This window comes from Rattus norvegicus, chromosome 16 (genome assembly GCF_036323735.1).
Source record: "Rattus norvegicus strain BN/NHsdMcwi chromosome 16, GRCr8, whole genome shotgun sequence".
NCBI lineage: Eukaryota > Metazoa > Chordata > Mammalia > Rodentia > Muridae > Rattus > Rattus norvegicus.
In genome coordinates, this window is record NC_086034.1 from 87,480,107 (window position 1) to 87,505,780 (window position 25,674).

Sequence of the window (25,674 nt, forward strand, 5' to 3'; positions counted from 1 at the left end):
TGTTATTTAAAAGTTGCTTTTGCTTTGCCAGCGTTCTAAGCACTATCTGAAGAGTAGCCTGGGCTCCGGATACTTGAGATCAGCCTTTTCGTGCATTTACCCTGTCACTCAGTTTCTTCTGCCACACGTGAAAAGAAATCAGTTGCTAGGTGACGGAGTGTCTGCTGTTGGAGACTCCACGAGATATACTGGGTTGTTCCTGTGCTTAGTAACTGATTGCTGTTGGGCCCAGGCTACAGGGAAGAGGGTGTCATTGTCAGTAAATGCAGCCACCTTTTACTGTGCTATAGCAGTGTGGTAGTTTGTTTCTTCATCTGTCCCACTGCCCTTCTCCACATATTATAAAAGCTAATTTTCCCCACTCTCTGAGCAGTTCAGATGTTCCCTAACTTACTAAATATAAGTACACCTTTAATTCAGTCTTGTTTTCTTGAGTTACTTGAAATTCTTTGCATTATAGAATTATTGACTTTATTTTTATCATAATATTTAAAATTTGTAGTTATTGCCATTAATATTGTGGAGTCTGCAGAAATCTCAACTGTATAAACTAAACCTTTAAATTAGCTTGGTGTGAGGACTCTTTAATGCTTCAAATAGGGAAAGGGAAGCCTATGTGATTACATGAGGACTACAGTTTCGCTTAGGATGCAGTAAGTGAGCTTGCTGCGTTCTGAGTAATGACTAGGTCAGTTAATCACTGCGTGCAGGCTTGCGTGCGGGCATGTGTGTCAGTTTAAGTAAAGTAAACACAGAGTCTAGTACCATTCCAGTTAGTGTGTGCAAATCATGCTTGCTTTATGAGCCTCCTTGTTACTGGACATTTCCCATCCTGCTTTTAGCCCAAGCCTCTGGTATCACAGTTGTCCTCAGTTGCCTCTCACCTAGAGTGGTCGGTGCACCTTGCATTACTGGCCATGAGAGGTGCTGAAGACAGGACTAACCACCAGCTCCAGAAGTATGGTAAATGCTTGCTATTCGGTTTAAAGGCAAGACATGCAGATAGTGTTTCCCTGGCAGTAACCCTTTTACCTGTCCATTGGTTGGACTGCCATTCAGCTGGCCTAGATTCCTTTGCCATCATAAGTGTATGCCGATGGTTTTAGAGTTGAGTCGTCCTGACGAAGGACACAGTCACCTTAATGTAGGTTTGCACTGGCTAATGCGTAGCACCATACACGTGTAGCTAGTTGCCATTTATCATGATTGGGCTGCTCTCCTTGCACTGCAGCAGAGCAGGTCAGAGTCGCAGGATTCCAGTGTGCTGAGAGCCCTTCAGCCCCATCTGTTAAAGCAAACCACAGTGCTTGTTTTTGTACTAGAGTGCTCTGCAAAATATGTAGAGGTACAACTTTTACACTCAGTCGTTGGATTGACAAGTACTGTTTGAAAAGAACGTGGTTCCCCTTTCAATCCTCAGATTATTGAGTGGAGGATGTGAGGATGATTGCATTTTTCATACTTAAACTTCGTTTGAAACCAGTAAATTAAAGAACTGCATGTTGATGACTCAGAAGGTTCACACAGTCATATTTTGTTAAATATCTCATAACTATGGGATTAAAATGAAAGTGCTTCTTCACTATACATGTGGGTGGCTCTTGGGTCTCCTAGGGCAAAATGGCTGTTCCCTTTGAATTGGCAGATAAAGAATTAAGCATGGGACTGGTTGACTCTAAGTCCCTCTTGGGCCATTTGTAACATGGCCCTATTACCTAGGTATTGCCGTCAGTGGTTCCATTTGTAGGTTACAAGCAGTGACATTTGACTTTTCATGTTCCTTATCAATTACCTAATCGGTTCATAAAGCAGAGACCTTGTTTATGGTAAGGTCAGTTACACACTGGCGCTTTGTCTACCACAATACCTAACCCAGTTTGCAGGGTGGGCCTTCATGGACCTTTAGACCCCTCAGTTCACATTAGGAAACGCTTCGTTTCCTACTGCCTACACTGCTTACAGTATACAAATAGCACTACCATTACTGCAGTTGAAGCATACTATTTTTTCCATTAATACATAAAAGAAAAGGTTGAACTAGAGCCAGTTGACTGCAACCCTTTCCTAAGGAATGTGATCACACTTTCCCCTCCAAATCAAAGATTGGGAGCCTTTGATGTGGTCAAGTTGAAGAACAGTCTGAAGACCAGAGTGGTTAGCATTGGCTTTAAGGTGTGGTGTATGGTACATTTTTACTGGCTAGTGAATTGTTCTTTCTGAAACTCAGCTTTGCTTCCTCTCTGTAAGAAATCATTTATATTTTGTAATAACTTGTACTTTTAAAATTCCAAAGTCTACTGACTGAGAAACATCCTTAGCTTTAGAATTCAGTGACTTCGTCTGCTGAAGTACTTTGTTGTCCTTTGGCAAAGAGTTGTGTCCTGTTTTCAAAACAAACCCAAGAATGTATTTGTAAAATGAAGTTCCAGTCGGAGACATTGCAGTGTGGTGTGGCCAGGCTCTAGAATTTCTGCTGGTCGCCATCTGTGTAAAACACAATGGCATTTTTGCCTAGGATGATGACAAATGTAATATTAAATATGAGTGGTTTGAGGTTGTGTTTTAGTTTCCCAAATTACTGGATAAACAGTTGACCAGAATGTTGTGTGCAGTCACTGGCCCCTTGTGCCCACAGGTATCTGCTTACTACAGGTATATCTGAAATTAGCTCCATGTCCCCTTGTAAAGTCACACAGTAGGAATATTATGTGTGTGTTTTTTAAAAAGTGCATTTACACTGACCCCAAAGTAAAAATGCTTTGGGTGTTAGAATATCTGGCTTACTGAAAATGGTATTTTTAGAAGCTGGGTTATTTTCAGACCTTACAAAATTCCTCCTTTAGTTTACCAGAGAGAGGATGTATGGGGAGCTAAGAGGTCACAACTTAAATTTCATAACACATACTGAGTCAGACCATGACTTAAAAACCCTTTAATTTCACACTAGATTTCTATGAATTTCTTAAGTGAGATCTTAAAAAAAAAAAAAAGTGCCCTTTTATTCTTCTTCCCCCAGTAAAGGTCAAATAGCAGTGCCTGTCAGTTTTTCAGTCAGGAAGTTCAAAAAACATTCCTGGTGTGCGTGTAGCCCTTCCTTAGCCTAGCGTGAATCCCATCTCAATACCCCACCCCCAATCGTATTGCAGGCATACTTAAAAATAGTAATTACAGAAAAGCTTTTCTCAAAGCTGTATTTTGGTGAGTGTGCTCAATACTTTGGATGTTTTAGTGTTTTGGTTTAAGACGAGTTTTTCCAAATCAACTCTTAGCACACACTAACTTACAGTTTTTGAAAGCCAACACTTTTAGAGCTCGAAATTTGCTTTAAAGAAGGGGGGGGGTCATAGTAACTAAATCCGGTGTTCATACAGCCACGTGGGAGTTGTGTTTAAAGATACTGGTGTGGAAACTGCTTAGTTCCATATGAAGAAACTCTGGTATTGATGGATAGCATTTTAAGAACAGACGTGGTTAATTTTTGTTGGGCCATGGGCTATACATGAGACTGTGCCTTCCACCTACTGTGCTCTCCTTGCTACCGGGCCTCTTAAGTGTTTTTCAACTTGGGAGTATTTGGATCCTTAAGATCTGTTTCGGTAGCTGGTAGGCTTGTTCTGAAGTACAGAGGGTAAAAGTGGGCGCTAGTGGGCGCTGTGGATCCGTAGAAGTCACAGCCGTGGTGCAGTTCTCAAAATCGGTCTTGGGCAAGCAACCGAGAACCACAACTGCCACTTCTCTGACTGATAGTCGTCCGGGTCAGCCCTAACTTCCCGGCCACTGTGGGGTCGCGGGGTCTCTCGGGAGCTAGTGAAGAAAAATCCACTCAGACTTTGGCAGTGGAGCTTTGGAGGCGCTGTTCTTGCGGAGAGAGGACCGGAAAGGGAGCGGGCGCACGGAGATAGGCCCGGGGCGCACGGAGTTGGAGCGCGGGGTCGGGATGGGCGGCAGACGGGCTCTCACTGCCTGTGGGCAGCTAAGGCTCGCAGCCTCGCGGGAGTCTTTTTTGACTTGCGTCAGGCCGGGCTGGATCACTTGGTGCCAGAATCAAGCTAGAAGACCCTCAACTGGAGGCGCAAAGGAATCCGCGAAGGACTAGGGCGCCGTACGCGCGGGGGGCGGCGGGGAGCGAGCGCCGCACGGCGGAACGCTGCGTTCGCCAGGTCTCGCTCTGTCTTAACGAGGGCACTCGCCAGCCCAGGCACTTGCAGGTCGAGGCCACCCTGCCGTCGCGAGTGGCTAAGAGGCGGCCAACCCTGTGCCCTGCGCCTCACGGGGCCACTAGTGCGAGGTCCCCGGCGCCCTACGTGGCTGGTCCCGGGGGCGGGGCTCACCTGTCAGGGGCGCCGTACCTCTGGGCGCCCAGTGTCGGATAGGGGCGGCAGACGGACGGGAGTGCTGTCCAATCAGCGCGTGCTCGCGGCGCGGCGAGCCAATGGACTGCATGCGACTGGGCGGGGCCCCGCGTTTATAGTGCTCTGACAGCGCGCTGGGCGCGCTGACTCTCCGCGGCGGGGACTGAGGCACCGGTCGGATCGCGGAGCTGCGCGCTGAGCGGGTCCTGGCGCCCTCCCCGCACACAAAGGCCCGCGCGCGTCAGACGCCTGCGGGGGTCCCAGTGCTCTCCTGACTGCTTAGCGGCGGCGAGTTGCGAGGATTCAGGAGGCGCCCTTTCTCTCTGCGCTCCAGGACATGGAACCGCGCCGACGAGGCGCTCGCTTGCCCGGGCCGCTGCCCGCTGTCCTGGATCTATAGTCAGGCGGCCCCTCTCGGGGAGCAGCACCCGCCACCTCACACCGACTGGTCTCTCCGCTGCGGGCCTTTGTCCCGGCCCAGTGCCCTCGCCGCGCCCGCCCTCCGCGGCTGGCCCGGCACCCTGGAGCCGCACGGGAGCCGGCTGTCCCAGCTGCGTCCGGCGCGGCGCCCCGGAGCCCCGAGTCCGCCGAGCCGCCGCGCCCCGCGCGTTCGACCCCACCCCGCGCGCTGAGGGCAGCGCAGGGTGAGCGCACCTGGCCTCGGCGACCGCGGGAGCGGCGCGTCCGCCGGGGAGGATTGGTGGTCGCGACCGGCGGCCGGTCCCATCGCGCCCCGGAGTACGCAGAACTGGGAGCGGTTTGGCCATGGCCATGGCCCGGTCCAGGAGGGACTCTGTGTGGAAGTACTGTTGGGGACTTTTGATGGTTTTGTGCAGAACTGCGATCTCCAGATCGATAGTTTTAGAGCCTATCTACTGGAATTCCTCGAACTCCAAGTAAGTGGCGTCCATGATCCTTCCCTCTTCCGCGGTGCCCTCGGCCGGCGCCCCGTGGGTACGCCGTATGGTCGGGGCGGGAGGAGGCCCTGGAGCCTGTTTCTAGAACCTGGGGCTCCTGTCCCCCACCCCCCACCCTTCCACATTTCTCTAGGTGAGGACCGGCTGAGCTAGAGAGCGCGGGTTCCAAGGGTACTCTTTTTGGGGCTCCAACCTCAAGTGCTCTAGGGGTTCCAAAGCCCTGGCGACTCGGTGGCATGTCCGGAAAGGTGTCTGATGGCGTTACCCGGCCCTCCCTTCTTTTTCGAGGACGGAGAACGTTGCCACTAACCGGGCTACAGACACACACTGGCGGGCTACAGGGACTGGAGAGATGCTGCGCTTGCGAGGAGCGCGGGAGCCACGGGTCGGGGCCCAGCGAGAAGGCGACAAGAACTGAGGGTCTGGGGTAGTGGAGAGTCCCTTTGAAGTAGGGACGCTGGGCCCGGGGCGTCCCTGAGCCCGGGTGCCTCGGCGCCCTTTCCCTAGCCCAAATGTGTGCGGGGAGCTCGATGGCTCGGCCGTAAACTCCGGCGGCGAGCCCTCTGCATGTCGGCCTCTCTTTTCGCGTCCCAACTGGTGGTCTAGCTCCCGTGCGGCGCGGTCCGCTTGGGTGGCTTAATTTTAACGACGCCTTCAGGGCCCTACCCAGTCAACGCTGCAGCCTTTGCACTTGGGGGATCGGGAGTCCCTTGTTCATACTTGCTTTTAGCAAAGCTCACAGTCGGGAGAAAACCAGGCCTGAGTAACTTTCAGGTCTGGGCTCCCAGGGTGCGCTCCGCGTTTCGAAAATGCTAGCCATCCCTTGGTATATGCAGCCATGGCCCCAGTAACCGCGCCTGGGTGCTGCCTCTTATCTCATTTTCCAACCATCGCCAGAAAGTGCTGTGCGGAATTCTGGACTCAGCCCTAGGAGAGCGTGGAGACCCGGCTGTCTCCTAGCCGGACTCAGACCTTTCAGATTAGAAGCAAAATCAATGGCCTAATTGAAGTTGAGCGTGTGGTGCACGGCTTCAGAGTAGAGGTGAACGAATTGTTTTTTTCTTTTTCTTTTTCTTTTTTTTTTTTTAATTACCCCATAAGCAAAGAATTGTACCTACTCTCTTGAAAGTGGTAAATTTTAAATTCACCAACATAACTGACCAAACATGTTTCCCCAAGAAGGAGCAAAAAATAATCTACAGTTGTAAATGACCCAAAACGTTTTTTTGCGTGCTGCCAGGAGGCCCTTGTTTTAAAGTTACTGAGGCCCCCTCTAGTGTAGTCTTCATCTGTTAAATAATTTTGTTTTGTTTTGTTTTGTTTTTTAAAGCGAGGTGTTTGCATTTGCTCTCCTGGCGTGGTATCTTTGCAGCCACACGGGATCTACAGGCACCTGGTGGTGCCAGAAGGCGCCTGGCTGGGATCTGAGCGCTGCAGCCTTCTTCACTCAGACTGGGGCCCTGGTGGTGGCTGCTGCTGACGCTCGCCGTGCCTACAGAGGTCACCCTTCCCTGCCGAATGTTAGCTGTGGGCGCGCCCATCCCCCCCCCCTCCCTTCCCCGGGCTGCCTGTTTTCTCCACTTTGCACTTTCACTCACAGCCTCTTTTGGAGAGGCTGAGTCTTTCCCCCCCCCCTCCGGTTCGGATTTAATATTTATATTTAAATCTAGTTTAAAGAAGTTCCACTGAAGCCCTTCCGAGCAACATAACCGTCTTTTGCGCTCCTAGTGACCACTATACTTGGGTGTGCCGCCGGAAGGATTAGAAATAACGAGTTGTTTAAACCCCACCACCGAGCACACCTAGCACCTGGAGAATAATGTCTTCGATTTGAAACGTGTTAAGGGAGGGAGTGGTGACTTAATTTACATTTACTATTTGATCTTCAACAGTATAGTTTTCCGAGCTGTGGCCACAGATGTATAGAGAGCTGCTAGGGCCCTGGGTATTGGAGGGGCAGGACCGTGCAATTGGTGTGATTACTCCCTGGCCTCCACAATAAAGTGTCTTGGAATTTTCCTGAGGATGGCTGGAAGTCTTTGGAAAGCCTGTGTGGCTGAATGCTGTCTGTGAGATCAGAAAGACGTCTTCCTAGGAAGAGTAATACAAAAGGGCCTTTTAGTATTTAGTGCCTGGCATGGCCTCCCTAGTTCACTTTTCCAGAGGAAAGTTTCTGTAGATAAAATGCGGCGGGTAGGTGGGTAATCGGATGCTTGAAAGCTTCACTTCACTTTTCCTGAACTGTGGGACAAGTGGCTTGTCATGAAGCAGGCATTGGTAATTAGATTTGTTTCATTCTGGGGTCAGCCTTTTTAGCAGGTGGTGGACACAGGGAGCACGCAGCAGCTGTGTGCATGTAGAGCCCAGGAAAATCCTTTGTAAACTGGAGTCTCCATAACTACTTTAATCACATTGCCTGCCATCCCGTCCTGGAGAGTTTATGTAATAATCAGAAGTTCTGTGTACTCAAAGATTATGCGGCTGCCCTGTCAGATTAGTCACATTGTATCTGAAGATGCTGGTGCCGCTTAGGTCAGTTTTCAACTGTTTTTAAGTTCTGGAAAGAGGAGCAACGCCTGGTAACCATTTCTAATTAACATTTCGGTAGAATACCCTCTCCAGAGTGGTGCCTGCCTGTTGTTGTTTTGGTGAGTAATAGTTTCACTTAGGATTAGCAACTCTACACTGACATAGTATTCTGAAATAAGTTACACCCTGGAAGACTTCCTTCCAGTATAAATTTATGTCTGGGGTTTTTATTCTATAGGCATTACATACGAGTTAATTTACAAAGCACCCTGCTTTTCCCTTGTAATGTTTTTCCACACATAATACTGAATTCCTGAAATTGACTGAGTTGATACAAAAGAATGGCTGGATAGTATCCAGATAACCTAAAACACAGGCCTCTCCCTAGTCAGGCTCTGAATAAATACGGGCCTGTCAGGTTGATAAACTAAACTACAATGGATAGCACTGTTTGAATAACCGGTCAATAACATATATATGCCAGCCTACCTTCCATTGTGTCTGAAATTTCTATTTTTGTAGATAAACAAATGCAGATTCAGCCTTGATTGAATAGCCCCTTGAACCGTGCTCCACAGTTTGCATTTGGGCCAGTCTTGCTGGTTTTAATAGAGAGGGGGGTTGGGGGAGAAGCAAACCACAAGGCACCGGGGTTGGAATGGCTACCGCTCACATGCACAGTCCTCACGCTTTGTCAGGATGATAGACTGTAGGTTGTGCGTTGCCCTTGTTCCACAGCAGAGGCAGGCAGAACACAAAGACAAACGTGGGTGCCTTTTCTGATGAGAATCTGAGAGCCATGCGTCCCGGGACTGAACTTCTTAACCTCCCGCAATTACAGCTTCCAGCCCCAAAAGGAGGGTTGAGGCTAAGATGATTTGCTGGGCCCTTGGTTCTAAATGGTTGACAAAGCCTAGCTCTTGACACTTGTCCTACTAATGCAAAGAAATGCAAATGACCCCAGTGGTTCTGACTCTGCAGCTAGAGCCTGAAGACAGGTGAATTAACCATCCCCAGGGACCACCTAAAAAGACCTTGTGTTGGAATGGGTTCCAGTCTGCTGGAGAACTGGCGGGCTTATTAGCTTTTCCCAGAACCTCTTCCCACTTACTAAGACGAATCCTGTTGGCAGGTCCACAGGATAACCTCCTTCAGACCTGCAGTGTGGGCACCGGAGTAACTAAATCCTTGTTATCTAATCTTCGACTGAAATATTTTGGGTCGCTCCGGGGAGCTTAGTCTGTTGAAGCCGCATTTCAGAAGGCATTCACGGAATGGGAGACTATTCCAGATCCAAGCATGACTGAAGGACATCGTCATAGAAGTGGGAGTGGCGGGGAACAGCAGACCCCCCTGGGGAAAAGAATTGCTTTAAGGAATGATATTTCTTTGACATTCTAATGAAAACTTTATTCTTAAGATATATAATTACAGATTGGACATTTAAGAAGCCCCCATCTCCAAAAGAGATGATTGAAATGTCTCTAGTGACTGCCTTCCTTTGCTGAGTAAAGAATCCTGTTTTTCAGGTCACTTACACTTCTGCATAGAGAGAAGTGTTGGGTTGTTTAAAATATTTTGGTTAAAATATGCAGATCCCGTAGAACTATAAGCTTCTGGAGAGGAGTGAGCTCTTTCTCTAGGTAGGTTCCCCTCCCACCCCACCCCCTATAAAGGGGTGGATTAGAAGGGGGCTGAAGCCAGGAATAAGAACAGCCCAAAAGGAAGGATAGCAAAGGAGACGTGTTCCGAACCGCCTGGAAGAAAACTCCTGTGGCTTCATTGTCTCTGCAGTGCTGAAGAATACAAAAGCAGGCAGTCAGCCCTTCTCCCATGATGGGAGATGCAAGCCGTTGACGTGGCTCCCCTGTTTAACTTGTTTAATTCTCATTTTAAATTCAGCACTATACTGGGGCCCCGTGTGAACTCTGAAGATTTCTTTAGTAATCCATTTTGTAGTTCGGAATCAAAAAAAAAAAAAAAAAAAAAAAAAACAAAGTGAAAGGGTCTGACACAATTTGCTTTTATTTTTAGGCAAATCAACCCTGGTCATAGTTAATAAGGGGATTACAACCCCGGCTACGTCTTTACAGATGTAAAGTAAATCAAGGGCAGAGCATAAAGAAACTGATCCCTTTTGATTGAAGTACGGTAAAAAGGCATAGAGAAGCTAGCGGCAGTAATCTGATTGTATGGCAATAAAACCACCATTTTCTGTCTTTCAGATAAAAATAATGTGGTAAATCCACGCAGTTCATGAGATGTAAAGGCAGATAAAGGGGAAGCCATGGCAACATATAGATTAGCTTGATGTTGGAAATGACACGTCCCTGAAAAGGGTGTGGGGCGAAGGCCCTTGCTCCAGGCTGTTTGGTATTATGTGAGAGCCACACAGACTTGGGAACTGGGATTAAGAATCATGAAAGCTCCACTTGTGGTCTGGGATGGCTGAAGCCGAGAAGGGGAGCTGTACAGTTCTTGTTCATTGGTGGAAGATAATATGGCCAAGGTAGCTTTCATTGACGGCCTTTTCATAGACCCGAGATGGAGGCTGATTAAAACTCACAGCTCGCTGCAGTCCTTAGGGTCTGGAAGCTTTTCCTGCTTAACTCTTGGCCTGACAGAGCCAGCCATTCTGTAGGATTAACTGCCCTTCACCACCCTTGCCTTCATCTATTTGGGCTTCGGGTAGAGGCCTGCTGGGCAGCAACAGAGACCAGAAGGAGGATAGGTAGGCCTTGAATGATCTGAAAAGAAAACAGAGGCCTTTTGATTTCAGGGCACCCCCTCCCCCGCTCTGGGGCGGGGGTGTATCTTTGCATTGCCAAGGCAAAGACAAGCTTGAGCTGCTGGCCCTTACCTGGGCCTCTATCTCTTCTGTGAGGTTGGTCGTTTCTTCCCTGGGGAAATTTAAGAAAAAAAAAAAAATAAATAACAGGTTACAATCTTGAAAACGGTAAGATTTGGTTAGTTCAAATATCCATCTATTATATCAAAGCTTGGATTCCAAAGGTTCCGGGCTTTCTTGACCACTGTGATCGGTAATCTGCGAGTTGGCTGGGACAGGCTCCCTGGTGGAAATGACGCCATTATAAAATAATGGCGCCAACCCACACTAAAGGCAAGAACAGGAGCTCTTGGTGGTGTTGACTGTGACTGCCCTCTGTCCCCAACAGCTTGTAAGGGAACTGGACTTTAGTGCTGGTCTTCTACACTACCCATTTTAGTCAGTAGACAAAGTGAGCCATTGACTCCTTGCTGGGTTAGGTGCAGAGTGACACCCAGAACTGGTTCAAGCCACCAGAAAGGAAATATTTGCTTTATCGTCATCTTTTGGCATTTTAAGAAAGTCTTACTATTTCTTCAGGACAAGGGCTTTCTTCATGGAGTGGGTCTTGGAGGTTAATTTACACACGGAATCTGGGAGCTGTCTAACAGGAGCATGAGGGTTGAAAGCCTCTTCTAAACCTGCCTCCATACAGATGATAAAGATTGTTATTAAATATTCTCTCTAGATCCATTTTATTAACTTTCTCCCTGGTTCTCACACTGGACCATAGTTTGGGGGTGTGGATAGGTCCCCTTGGGATCTGCTTTTCTCACTACTCTGAGAATTATGAGAGACTTCCACTGTAGTATATCGAAACACCTGCTAGTTTGCACCTTCCTCTCTATCTTAATTCTGAATCTATACCAAAAAGGGCCATTGGATTTGCTGAGATTCATCAAAAGGGAGGGACACCCCTAATTTACAAGCTGGTCACATCCCAGCACCTTTCATTCTCCATTTGACAATGATTGCTAATGGCCCATTCAACTAAAGTATTTGCTTGTTAGCGGGGAACAGAGAATGATAAATGTCCAGCAAGCTTGCCGCCTCCTTCAGCTTTTCACACACAGACTGGTGCATATTTATGGCGGGCAACCCGACAAAAGGAGAAGCTGAATCGCCTTGGCCTCCAGCTTTCCGTGAGGCACAGGGTTAAAGTGATTAAAGAGCTGTGCAGGAGAGCCCTGCATCTGTTTACTGACCGTGCTTTCCAGGGCCCTCCATTCTCCAGAGCGTACCTGCACGATCCATGTAGAAGTGTCCTCCTCTATCAGAATGGAGGGCTCAGACAAGTTGTATGGAAGTGGAGCTGGGTTCCCAGTGTGGCAGCATTTCAAGGGTTGCAGCATTGGGGTTAGCAAGGGACTCATTCAAATGTTTTCCATGTCCAAAGTCAGACATATAATTCTAGTGCGGAGCTCTCTGGGTCTGGGATGCATACTTGGCTGATTTCAAATTTTAAAACCACAGTGGGGAAAAAGCTCTCTCACAGAAAGCAGGACCCTTCTGCCCAGTTCTCTCCACAGAACAGGAAGAACAAATAGTCTCTGAGTGAAGAAGGTAGAATTCATACCTTCCCTCCTCCCCTGCCTGCATGGGGGAAGATTGGAAGTGCCCAGGTGGAGCGCTTTCCTAGTGCAGTGGACGAGCCACTGGTGAGCTACACACTCAGAAGACATCCCTTTCATCGGCATTGTAAATAGATCCTACACAGAATGGTTTTAAAAAATCCAGCTCACTTTCTCTGTTGAAATTCAGTCATGTCAAATTTTAATCACAGTATTTATAGCACTCCCCTAATGGTGGGGCGCAGACAGCCACCGAGACATTTATCTGTACTTCTCATGGACACTCATCTTGAACCTCCCTAGAATTTGTGTGAGTGATGCTCCTAAGTTCCTGTACAGGGAGTGATGAGGTACGTGACTTGTGGGGCAGCTTGCTGGCTGGGCTGTTCCCTTGCCTCTGTGTATCTCATGGAGTTTCTATCCTTCGAGACAAAGTTGCCTTTGAGATGACCTCTTCCATCTACTCACCGGATGGCAGATGATCCCCAGGCACAGCATGGTTGGTCACACCACTCGATGAAAACCCTTTGGCCCTTGCCTTTTCCTAGCTTGTGTTACCTTCCTGAGTTCCTAGCACATCCAACCTCAGTTAGAATCCTCTAATGATTGAACCGAGTGGGCTAAATCAGGTAAATCTCCAACTCAACAATGTATCTAATTGAAGGAGTTACATTTTCCATGTAACTGGTCATCTGGATACTTTTAGGTTTCAAACAAGCTCTTGTAGGTCTTGAATCTCCTCTTTGTGTGAGAAAACAGATCGTGAGGGAAGACTAGAGTTCCTCTAGAAGCATCCTGTTCTGTATGATCTACATCAAACAGTCTCTTTCCAGCCCTCCTTTGCAATCCTGTAGGCTTGACAGCTAACCCCAGGTCTCTATGTACAGGGCGGCTTCCACGCATGCTCAGGTGCTTACCACCTGCTCTATCTGCAAGGCAGGGGCGGACTCTGCTTCATTTCGGCAGTTCATTCACCTCTGACCCTTGTGGGCATCCAGTAAGTATTCGTGGGATGGGCAGGCACAACCCAGATTTATGTTGTTGGTTGCCTGTGTTTTTATCACCTGCTGTCAGAGATCCAAGATCCACCCTCCAGAATCAGGGCCCCTGAACTCAAGGGTACCAAAGTCAGTTGCCTTTGGGGATTGTGAAAACTGGTTTCTGGACCCAACCCTGAGTTTCTGATTCCTGAGGGCTAAGGTGGGGCTGGAAGATAAACACTTTTATTGCAAGTTCCCAGATGCTACTACCAACTACTGGTGGTGATGGGAAACCATTTGGGAGAACAGTCTTGGGTCAGCCTTTTCTGGAAGAGAATCTAGCAGTCTTCCTACTTTCAAAGGCTGTTTAGGACCCAGGAGGAAATCTGGCCTTTACCCTGCCTCTGTTCTTCCTTATAGAGGTTACAAGGGCCCAAGACAATTGGCAGTGGTAACTTGATTAATTAATTCAGTAAGGCCCTACGCCAAGAATAAAGTCAAAGCAGAAACATCTCTTTACTTGCTATTTTTGCTTTGGTTTGGTTTTTGTTTTGTTTTGTTTTGTTTAAAATTTCTCGGTGTAGCCCTGGCTGTCCTCTGTAGACCAGGATGGCCTTGAACTCAGAGATCTGCCTGTCTCTTCCTCCCTGGTTCTGGGATTAAAGTCATGTACCACCATCCCCTGGCTCACTCCTTGGGATCTGAAAGCCAAGTGAAAACAGAAATATTCCATTCTGGGATATCATGGTGTTATATGTAGAGAGAGAGGACAGAAGAGGGGGGAGGGGAAGGTAGCCAGGCCAGGGGAGCAGTCCAGGCGAGAAGGAACTTGAGTTTTTAATGAGAGCAGTACCTTTAAGCAAAGTCACACTAGACTGCTGGAAAACGGCAGTGCACAAGCTAGGACGGTTTGGCCTAGAGCAGTGTCTATAATGTGTTGCGCCTCTGAATATCCACAGCACAGAGTCAAATCCCATGCGTGGAAAAAACAGATCCTGTGAGACAGCAACTCATTGATCTCAACAGTCTTTTTGATGTGGGGATTATCAGTACCCATTGTTTTAAAAGTGAGTGTCATCATGGGCAAGTCTGGCCATTGATTTCACCAGGACGGTGGCTGATCAAGGGCTTCACCTGTGTGAGCCAATCCTTGCTTAGCCATTGATTGGCTGTGCAGTTTAGAACAATATGCTCTGTGTTGCTCATCCGTCTACCATTAGATTAGAGACAATCACATAGTGACGAGAGAGAGAGAGAGAGAGAGAGAGAGAGAGAGAGAGAGAGAGAGAGAGAGAGAGAGAGAAATAAAACTGTGGTCAGGATTAAATGTGTAAAGGGCCTGGCTCTGAGCTTGGCACCCGAAACCAGGAGACATCAGCTACTGTTAATCACGTTTACTGATGTCTCCTGAATACCATCCCCATGCAAGGAAAAAAAAATGAAAACACACTTTGCTAATGAAGACCAACACTAGTATTTTAAGCTCTCTAGTTGTTTAGTTTTGTTTGTTTGTTATTCCTACTGACTCTTTAAGACTTTCTGTTCTATGAAGCACCTTTTAATTCTCTTTTCTATTACCAGGCTGGACCCTCTTGCTTTGCTCCCCCCCCCCGCCCCCCACCAGTGCTGTCTTAGAACACAAGTGCATGTACAAGCCTTAGACACTCTTGTTCAACTGTTCTTTGTAAAAACCATTTTGTGTATTCTGATAAAAGATGTCTGTCCTTGAATGAGTATATGAATCCAACCTGGGTTCTGGGATGGGCAGTGTGGCTTCCCCCACCCCCACCCCCACCCCCATGTTTAGAACCCTAGCTTCCTGTAGATCCCTATTTTACATAACAACAATTGAATCCCGCACTCTCCAAATACCAAGGTGCTACCGGTCCAAGGGCTGGATACATACGTCCTCCGTACTCTTTAAACTTTCTTGGAGCCACCAATGGGAAACAGTGTTAGCCACTTAATACTAGTTGGTGAAACTGGGACCAAAGCTGGTTAACCAAGTTTTCCAAGGTCATAGGAAGCTAAGAAGTAGATCTGGCTGAAGTGCTCTGGTGTCTGGCTATTCAAGTCTCTTACGTGGTGCAAGAAATTGGCTGTGGGTAGGTTGAGTGTGTAGTTACTCAAAGCAATCCACACAAGGTAGAGAAAAGACAGTGAATGTGGTCTTCTACTCTTCATGTGAAGAGTAACTCTGCTTTATCCTGGGGGACAGTTCCAAAGGGACCCTTTGAAGCTCACATCTAAGAAGGTCCGACTGCTGGAAACAGAGTCATTGTCAGCCCAACTAAAGGATGACTAGGCAGTTTTTTTTATGCCATATCATATTAATGCATTTATTGCTTATGACACCTTTGACTATCAACTGTTTTCCTTTTAAGAATTTAAGTGATTGGTCAGTTCCCCCTGGGAGAAAGTCTGGCTTCCAGAGTCATCTCCAGTTTGCTGCTGAGTGTGTGTCAAACTAAGGAGATAGTATGACATCTTTTTTAGAGTCTAGTCACAATTAAATGCCATTTTATTTTGGATTTTGGGAACCGTGCCAGCTTCCAGCTTGTCAGAGCTGAGAAGACTCAAATCAAGTCCAGGCCTATTTCTACAGCAAACGGGGAGTCTGGCTTCTTGCCTGTGGATTCATTCAGTTCAGCCCATCTGGCTTTTGATGTTCTGCAAGTTTGGAGCAGTTTGTTTAAGGAAGCCAGGCGGTGAATATTGGTGGGCCTGGGGTTCTCTGGACTCCACCGTGGCGCCTCTGGATTTGCATTTTCTTCACTCCCAATCTGCCTACCACCAGAACAAACTGCCTGTCTGACAAAGCAGCTGAATCTTCACTTCTGAGGCTCTGAAGTGCCTCAGCCTGGCTTCCTCTCAGCTCCTCCCTGACCCGTTCTCTTGTTCAGTGGGAGCCTGCTGGAGTGACTCTAGAGTGTCCTGTGTTTGGGCCATGGAAGAGAGTTATCGAAAAACCCCATTTGTTCATGTTTCCACCATGTGACACAGTGCTGGGTGATCTGTATCAGTCAGTAACCGATTCCCACTCCTCATTTCTGTCACATACAGGGTTTCTCTTCCTCTTCTTCCTCTTCTCCACTCTCAGTGACCGGAGGAAGATAATTCCTGCCACACCCAAGGGGACCTATGCCTGACCCCTCTCCTGGAGCCTGGGAAGCTGCCATTTAGGGGCCTGTAAAGCTATTGCACACAACCTTGTAAACTGTTGTTGCTGACTTACGAGGCTTGCCTGTCAAAGAGGTTACCTCTCAGACCCACAGAGCTAAGTACCATGGTCCCTTCTGTCCTTCTCAAGACTTACTCCTGCAGCCGCAGAAGGCACCATCTGAGAAGGCACTGTAGGGGAAGGCATGAGGGGCAGGCACAGAGTAGGGAAGGGTTTCTTTTTGCTGGACACCTCACAAAAGGGATGGGCTTCCTTAGATCAGAGTGAATCGATTTCCCCAAAGGCAGAGAAGGCTTCAAAATGAGGGAAGAACCGTACGTACGCTGGCAGGGATGGGGCAGGTAGAGGGAAGCGACGTTGTGCCCAGCCAGCGCTACTCCTAGATGCCTGGTCTTGGAGTGTCAAACCACTCGCTCCTTGTTAAATTTACCGGTGGCTTTCATCCCTGTGACTTCACCATTGAGGTAAATGAGCAAATGGCTCTGAAACAACAGAGAGCCAGCTGGAGGTGCCCTTTGGACCTTTCCTCCATGAGACCCATCTTTCCCTCTAGGGCCTGGCCTATAAATAACATGGGGTCCACCTTCCTTTATAGACTCTTGCTGAAAGCACGGCTGGAAACATGACCGTACAGGTGCTAACAAATTACAGTTGGGAAAGAAGGCCGCAATGCCTCTTGTCACTGGGGTTATGAAATCCCAGTTTCAATCATGGAGCCGGCCGGGCTGGCTTACCAGCAGAGCGGTCTGGCACGTACCATTACCTCTCTTGCTTTTTCAACGCACAACCCCAGCACTCCAGCACCGTGCTTTGGCCCTCAAGTCTTGCCTTGGCTGGCCACAGAATTTTTTGTGAGTATTTTTTTTTTCTTTTTCTAATTGAAGGGAGGTAGTATAGAATAGGCCCGGAATATCCTTTGGCCAATTACGTAAATGGAGACCTGGTTTTGTTCTTCATTCCATAGCAGATTTAAATAGTGTCTGTTAACTTGTGAAAGGGGGTGGGGGGACCAGCTGTGGTGTCTGCGTCACCCAGCTGAAGGCTGACTTGGAGATAATCAGCAGAAAATACAACCTCAGCCTGTTACAGGTATGTCCCTCTGGGGAATGAAGGTGTTTAGACAGTACAGACCATTGCATAGGTAGAAGGGAAGCAGATACCTGTACTGTGTTCCCAGGAGAGGAAAAGAGACTGTTTAAATGGTGAGGATATCATCTCTGAATGTTTCAAGATCAAATTTACTCTAGTGACTAGTATTTTGTTTAGCATCATATCACAAACAGGAGGTTAACATAAGAATGTGTTCATTTTCATGCAGTTGTTACAGCACTGTAAGCTGTGAGATTTCACTGTGACTCATTGGTATATGTTTGGAGGGAACTATCCCCCCTGGTATGACTCTGGGATGCAGTGTGAGGTCATCAGGCCGGGAGAAGGAAAGCCCTTACTAGTGCCTGATAACTAGCTTGGTCCCTTCTTCAGTCAGCTCCCCGCTGCTGGGGCTGCGGAACTGGTTCTGGGTCTGTGTGCTCACTCCCCTGGGTGCTTGGATTTCTTCTCTTCTCATCTTTCGGCTCCTGAAAAGGTTTGGCTTGTGGTTGGTGTGAAGTTTGAAATGCACACCCCACCCACCCCTCACCGTCTCCCATTTAGAACACTCTAATGGTCCCCCCCCAATTGTACAGCCTGCTTTCAGGCCCCTGTTCTTATCCTTGAATAAATCGGGCTCAAGTTGCACAGAGCATTTGTTTTAGAACACCGAAAGAAAAGGGGCACCTGTGAAAACAGGCCACCGTTCCAACTACCCATGCACGTTCGAATTAAAGCAGAAAATGTCAGTTAAAGCCTCCAATTACTACCTACTTCTTGACGGTTTGAAGCCACTAGCATAGGGGTGTGCTTGCTGGAAGTTTCAGGGTAATTACTCGTTACTCTAAGCATGGTATCTGGTAACCTAGTTCTGTGTGAACCTGACACCTCAGAGCTCGCTAGCTACACCCCTCTATTCTCTGGTTTCAGAATAAGTCTGTGTAGAAACTTGTTCTGATGTTAAAGTGCCAAAGGGGGCAGTAAAGTGCTGTTCACTAAAAAGGGGGAGAAAAAAAAAAAAAACACGTCTCCCAGGACTTTCTTCTGGAAGCTATTGCAGTGTCTTTCTTGGGCGCTGCTTCTTTACTTATTCATCTTATAACAAACCCTTCTGTTCAGGGCGTTTCTAGAACAGACGATTAATCTACAGCAGAGCTCTAGCAGTAACCAGAACTAACACAAGACTGAATATTCTGCCTGTCTGCATCAGGTTCACACACTCACGACGAGGAGCCATTCTTGGGGAGTATTTATATTCCCCGCTGCACGGAACGTTCCAGAGAGGAATCTTTATCTGCTGCGTCATGCTGGCCTAACTGCGTATGGACACCACGGGCATTGCAGAGTTGAGGCAAGAGACTAGGTTGATCCTGAAAGGCTCTAGAATCCATACTGGGTAGAGGATGAGCCAGCTTACACGCGGCTGTCTCTTTCCTGTAGCCTTTACCACTGAGTTAAAAAGCAACACAAGCATTATTTATATATATATATTTGCCAAAATGTGACAAATTCTAAGTATCCTTGATATACAGTGCTGGCTTAGGAATAATCTAATGTATTAATAATGTGTTTTTGGGGTTTTCTTCTTTCTAGGATAACCCAGTTTGTAAAACTGGCTCCTTAAAAATGTCAGCCCAGTTCCTGATTTTACCAGTAGTGAAATCTAATTGTATTAATCTCTTATTTTTTCATTTGTCCGGATAAACGTCTGCTCTGAATTTCTGGGCCAGAGGGCTGTCTAACACGTAGGCCACAGTGTCAGGTTGTGCTTTTGAAGGCATCGCCTCAGAAAGTCAAAATATCCATAAGCATTTTAAACAACTAAAACGCTTTCCGAAGCCAGAGCTGAGAAAGCTAGTTCAAAAGTATACTTCAGGTTTTCACGTTTGTTTATTGTTTGAAGTTTTTGGGTCCTGAGGGTTAAACTTTCTTCTCAGCTCTTTCTCTGCCTTCTCTTTTGAGACATGGTCTCACTGAGCTGCCCTGTAAGCAACAGTCTGTAGTGTAAACAGACCTCAGGATCGTGACCCTCTTGCCCTAGCCTCCTTGAGTAGCTGGGATTACAGACCTATGTCTCTAGGCCCAGCAAGTTTAGTTTTTGAAGTTGTCTAGTCTGTTCGTGAAACCACTGTTAGCTGAGGAGAAGTTTGAAACCCACAGAAACCTAAAAGTCACCAGAGCCACAAATGGTCACAGGTAACTATCAGTGGTGCAGCTGTCTGTGTATGTCAGTCTCTATGATCAGTCCAGCGCAGGCCACATGGTTTACAGATGTGCCTTTCTGCAGTTGGAGTAAGTCACCTGTGTCAGTGGTCATACACAGTCCTGGGTTGCCTAACAGTGGGGTATCTTCAAGGAATATCTCTGTAGGGGAATCTGATGTTCAGACTAAGATAATTGTGGTATGAACCTTTCCATACGCAGTCCATGACTGACCAAGATGATGTTGCAAACTGTATGGTTATACTAGATGTCATTTCAGATGAAAAGAAGGCTAAAATGTTTTAATAGGAGGTACTGCATATTGGTTTATGAATCTGACTTTGCAATATTCTGCATGTAAGTGAGGAAAGCTTACAGTTTTCTGTGGCTATAACCCGTTGGCTGCATCATCTGCTCTGTGAACTCTGGGGCCAGACTTCATAGATGCTTGTACCTGGCCTAATGGTGCAGAAATAGGAAGCAGTTAAATCATTTTTTCTTTTCTGGTGAATCCATCGTGTTAGGTACCGACTGACATCTTGTCATCAGAAGCCGTTGCTTAGCGTTTCTGAGACACGTTGCCCTGTCTGGAGGAGTCCCACCTGGCCTGATTCAACAGACATGGAGACTGCCTGTTTCTCTGTATCGCCTGTCATTTCACCTGCGCAGCCACAGGCAGCATCGGCACTGAGCAGCGGCGTTGTAACTTCTTCCTTAGCCTTTGTGAGGATTGGCCAGTGTGAGGAAACCCATGTGAAGTCATGAGGTGTCTGCCCTGAGAATCCCTACTGTGGACACTAAAGGACGAGTAAGGGAAATTGGGGTTTTCCCGGTGAGAGAGGTGGAGAAAAACTTCAGGTCCTCGGCTCAGGTGACCCCCAGGATCTCATGCGCTATGGCACAGGGTAAAGGTCAGAGGCCAAGCTAGCAGTTGACACCTCCATCTGACCCCGGGCTCCTGGTGACAGGATTTGTTAAGCCCACAGAAGTCGCATACCTCAGCCTTCCATCTCCTCAGCCTTCTGTCTCCATCCTTGACTATGTTTTCTGTGCGTTATCCCAGCATTTGAAACCAGTCTGGCTCACATGCAGGCAAGCTAGGGCTTTCTCCTCTACCGCTCATTAATTCCGCCACGTTCTTCACTGTGAACATTGAGGAATATTAAGTTGTGTGATGTGAATCGAGGTTTTTTTTTTTTTTATACAATGAAAAGTATGAGGTTGAGATGTCTAATTTAAATTATTAGAGATCTAATTTAGATCACTAAATATTAATGTTTAATGCAGGTCATTAGAGTTGCTCAAAGTATTCGGCGTAGAATACTTTGTTTGGCTCTAAGTTTGGCAGAGCACTTTTTTTCAAACTTGAGTTAAGTCAACAGGGCAACCCACAGGTAAAAATAGACTGTGGCATCGTATCACGCTACACCAGGCTTCTGACTTTGGAAACCGTACTTCAGAGTTGCCTACTCTAACCCAGTTCTCTTCTCTCCCCTTTTGGAGACAAAGTCGTGGAGTCTATTGTCTTGACTGGAAATGATTCACTGGGGAAAACCATGGGAGTGACCTGTTTCTGCCCAGTGTTCCCCATGAGCCCCAGGGACTCCCCAGGGAAAGTGAATGGGATTGAGAGTCAGGGCGGAAGTTGCCCTGGGGTGGTGTGTGCTCCCCGGTCGGCTGGCAGCTCAGTGTTCATGCTCAGTAACCAATACAGAGAGGGAAGGCCTGGCTCTGTTCTCCTAGCTAGGCCAGCAACATCGCCCTGGTCCTTAAACCCGCACCCCTCTGTACAAGTGGTGTAGGTGACGACTGGTTTTGGTTACAAAATGACCCTTACCCCAGTTTGCCAAAATAAGTCATTGTGTGACTCCCGCTGTGGAGAGGGTTGAGTTCTGTCGACTGACTTGGTGACTGACTTGGTTTTATGGCCGTGTGTTTAAGCACGATTGAGGAGCGAATAGTATCTGCCTGAATTGTGTGGAGTCCATTGTAAGTTTACATCTAAAACACAGATTCTAGGTGGTTGGCTCACTTCTTCACCTTACGAGCTCTTGGCAAGGGACACATGCCAGGTGGCCACCTCAGAAAGTGCCTCGTGTTCCAGCCATTGGATTCGGGGCAGGCAGCTAGATGTCCATAGTTCTCTGTGGCATTCTCGAAGGCTTCAGTGCATACTGAGTGTCCCTCCATTCCCCTTGACTTCATAGCTCATCAATGAATAGCTTGATTTAGAAAAACATGTATTCACAAAACCAGACTCAGACACTCCTGTGAACACAATGGGAAGTGAGAGGGACAGGGAAGGGGCTTTTCTTGTTGGATTTCTTCTCTCGCCCCTGAGGGTTTTACCTCTTATACAAGGTATACACTTGTGACTTAGACACTGGGGTAACGGGGGCAGGGAGCAAGGCTCAGCTGTGCTTCAGGCTGGCCATGGTTTTGTGATTTGCAGCCCCAGATGCAAGTGGTAGCCGCTTGTACTTTCAACAAAGCAGGATTGTTGAAAGCTGGGGAGACCCAGAGAGCTAGAGCAAGAAACTACCTGGGGGGACAATCAGTGGAATGGCACCTTGGCTTGACCCTTCCGTGTATTTGCCCTGGTGAGATAACCTGACTTCAGAGCACCAGCCTTATCTGTGACCTACCTTCTCTTTGGGGCACTTTGACTTCAGCATGTGTCGCTGTTAGCTTCTGTTTATCCACTCATGTTTTTTCCACGAGGACATCATTTTATTTAGCCTTATGGTACGATCACCGCTTGGACCCTCACTGTGAAATCAATCGCACACTATGGGAGTGGTTCAACTTCAGGGAGCTGAGTTGTCAGCCCCTAAAAGCTCAATTGTCGTCTGTTAAAGTCCCTCAGAGCATCTGGGACAATATGTAGCTTGCTGGGCATGCTGGTGCACATTTTGTAATCCCAGCACCCGGCTGTCGAGGCAGGACTATCAGGCTAGCCTCATGTACATAGTAAGTCCACCAGCCTGGGTGGACTCTTTCCTTGAGAAGATGTGAGCAAATGCCCCCTTCTCATAGGACACCAGCGAACCAAAGTATGATTTTTATCAAAGCCCAACTTGGGGAACCAATGAGGTTTTTGGGGCTCGTTTACAGACCAGGGTAAGGGATTGTCTGTGTGAGGATTGATGACCCCAAAGTAGATACCACCACAGAATTGTCTCAGTCCAGAGTGGATGGCTACTTCTCCATGGCTGCATGAATGGCATGTGCCTTCGGTAACCGTTCGCAGTTTATGAACACTAACTAGCACCCCTAGGGAATACAAGGCCATGGGACAGAATTACAGGCACCTAGCTGGTCAGTGAAGGAGCACCCAGAGTCCAAAGGTGCATTGGCCCTCCTCACCCCTTCTTTCCAAAAGGGGAATAGCAACAGGTAACAGTCCTGATCAAGAGACTTTTGGAAGTAGTCATAGCTGTCCTGATGAAAATGCTGGTCATGATTGGAAGACAATGCTCTACAACACCCTGCCTCACACCAAAAGCCCCAGTTTGGTCATTTAAGTTGTATCGCTCTAGCTCTGGGAAGGTGACGGTTCTCCAGAGGTCTGTGTTGGGAGATCTGTGATAGCATTTTTTTCTGCCCAGCTGTGCTCCCTGTCTTACCAATTGAACTGATGGTGTTCTGACCCTCCACAGATAGACTTCAGATACAGTTGTCCAGCACTACAGTGCTGGGTCCTTTTCTGTGGGTTGCCACGCAGACCCTTCCCCCCTTAATGAATACTTGGAATAGCAACTTGTTAGAGGCAACAGATCAAATTCTGTTTCAATGTTCAATACGGTAGTATTATATATATCTTCCTTAAAGCTTTAGGAAGAGTAGGCCTGGCCTGAACCACATCGTATATGTGTACTAAATCCGTCAGGTCCTGCCCTTCCACTTGTCCATTCACAGGTTACCTTGATGCCCCCATCATCAAACTGTGCACACCGAATCGAAACTAAACACTGAGGCTGATTTGCAAGATGAATCAAAAACTCATTAAACTATTTATGTGATTTGTTCCTGCTGAAAACATCATCAGAAGCACAACAATTTGTGAAAGCCACACTGACTGATGTGCTCGCGCCCTCAGCTCATCGGGACCAGGGTTGGGTGCAGGAGCCTTGTGTCCTGGTGATGAAAGAGACTTATCTGAGTAGGGGGAGCCAGCCACCTGTGATGCCTTAGTTAAGCAGTGAGAGAGCTAGGTAGGTAGGTAGGTAGATAGATAGATAGATAGATAGATAGATAGATAGATAGATAGATATGGTAGGTAGGTAGGTAGATAGATAGATAGATAGATAGATAGATAGATAGATAGATAGATAGATAGATAGATAGGTAGATAGATAGATAGATAGATAGATATGGTAGATAGATATGGTAGATAGATAGATAGATAGATAGATAGATAGATAGATAGATAGATAGATAGATGGATGGATAGATCCTCCCAGAGACCTAGGAGAAATTTGAATGAAGAGAGACCTTAATGAGCCAGACTTCAGACATAAGGAATGCTGTGGCAAGGGTAGGGGAGTATCCCCAAGGCTCTCACAGATACACTGGTCAGTAGGGCATGGCCAACCACTCACAAAGACCTGAATGAGTAGATGGGATACACCTCGGTTACAAAGACCCCTGATTGTGGGAACCTGGAAACTACTCCCTCTCTCTAAGATGGTGGAAGGACTAGCCTGTAGTTCAGACCTGTTTTTATATAGGAGACATGTACCAAGCCTAGCTAGCACTTCCATGGTTTTTATATAGGAGACATGTACCAAGCCTAGCTAGCACTTACATGGTTTCCCACCGTGTCAGCTATACCAACTACAAGGGGAGCTGTTTCAGGGAAGGGAACATGTGACTCAGATAGGAATTGACCCTTGTGCTTGCCCGTTAGTTTGTGTAAGTCTTAAGGGTTTCCTTTAAAGGTCGAGGAATAGGCATAAGGATCAGGAAGGAGAGCAATTTAACGTTCCTGGAATTAGTGTCATACCTATCGACACTCCCCTCAACCCCCTCACCCCTGTCTGCTCCTGCTAAAGCCACAGGACACTTTAGAATCACTTTGGGGAGAAGGAGGACTGCGTCATGTTCAGGCCTGGCAGAACGGAGTTGAATTTCATCTAGCAAGAAGAACCTACCTAGAGAGAATGGACTTTAGAATTCCCTGGGGAAGCTCTTGAGACCCTGGGGTTGTAGTTTTACAAAGTCCCCTGAGAACCGTGGAAAATGCCAGGTCCTCAGTAATCACCTGGGTTTGCCAAAAGTCCTAGAGAATTCTTCGGCAAAATACACACGGATGTTTTAAATTTGTCACAATTTTATAAGTTCATTTTGAGTTCTGTTAAATGGAAAGATTTCATTATAAATGGATCCTGTTCCTCACTCAAAGTTTTTCCCTCATGACTCCAGAGGAGGGCAAGTGCACATGGCAGTGTACTCTAAAGTCAGAGCATGGCTTGGAGGGGTTGCCTTTCTTCTACCACGTGGGCCCCAGGTTTGGTCTCAAGCACCTTTACCCACCGAGCCGTTTTGCCTGCTACACTGTTGTTTTTAAGTGAGTGAACAGTAAATCTGTTCTTGCTAAAGGGACTAATTTAGTTAAACAAACAACAATAAGACACTGATGTCAGTAGACCACACTCTTTTTGCCATTGTACAATAACACCCAAGGAAGTAACAAGCAATTTTGTGTGCATGCATTTGTGTGTGTGTGTGTGTGTGTGTGTGTGTGTTCACCTTTAAAGAGTTTCAGCGAGAGATCGTCATCATCCTTATCGTCCACCACCACCACCACCACCGCCACCGCCACCGCCACCGCCACCGCCACCACCATCATTAGTAGTCTTACTAGTGGTTTTGGGAGATAGAGTTTCTCTGTGTAGTCCTGGTTGTGCCACCGCTGTATTTTGTTTGTTTCTTTGCTTTGCTTTTAAGATACGAAGTTGGGAGGGAAAAGGAACTTATGTTGGCCAGAGGGGAATACAGTGGGACCTGGAAGGAGGGAGTAGAAC

General features: G+C 47.3%; 1 protein-coding gene across 2 annotated transcripts in view; it reads left to right on the forward strand.

Annotated features, from left to right (window-relative positions):
* Positions 1-5,108: 5,108 nt before the first annotated feature.
* Positions 5,109-25,674, forward strand: part of Efnb2 (ephrin B2) — a 44,010-nt gene continuing 23,444 nt past the window's right edge. Inside the window, 1 exon segment of one of the 2 annotated variants that reach the window (NM_001107328.2) lies at positions 5,109-5,248. In NM_001107328.2, coding sequence (NP_001100798.1) covers positions 5,118-5,248 — 131 coding nt within the window. In that variant the 5' untranslated portion in view covers positions 5,109-5,117. 2 annotated transcript variants of the gene reach the window in all.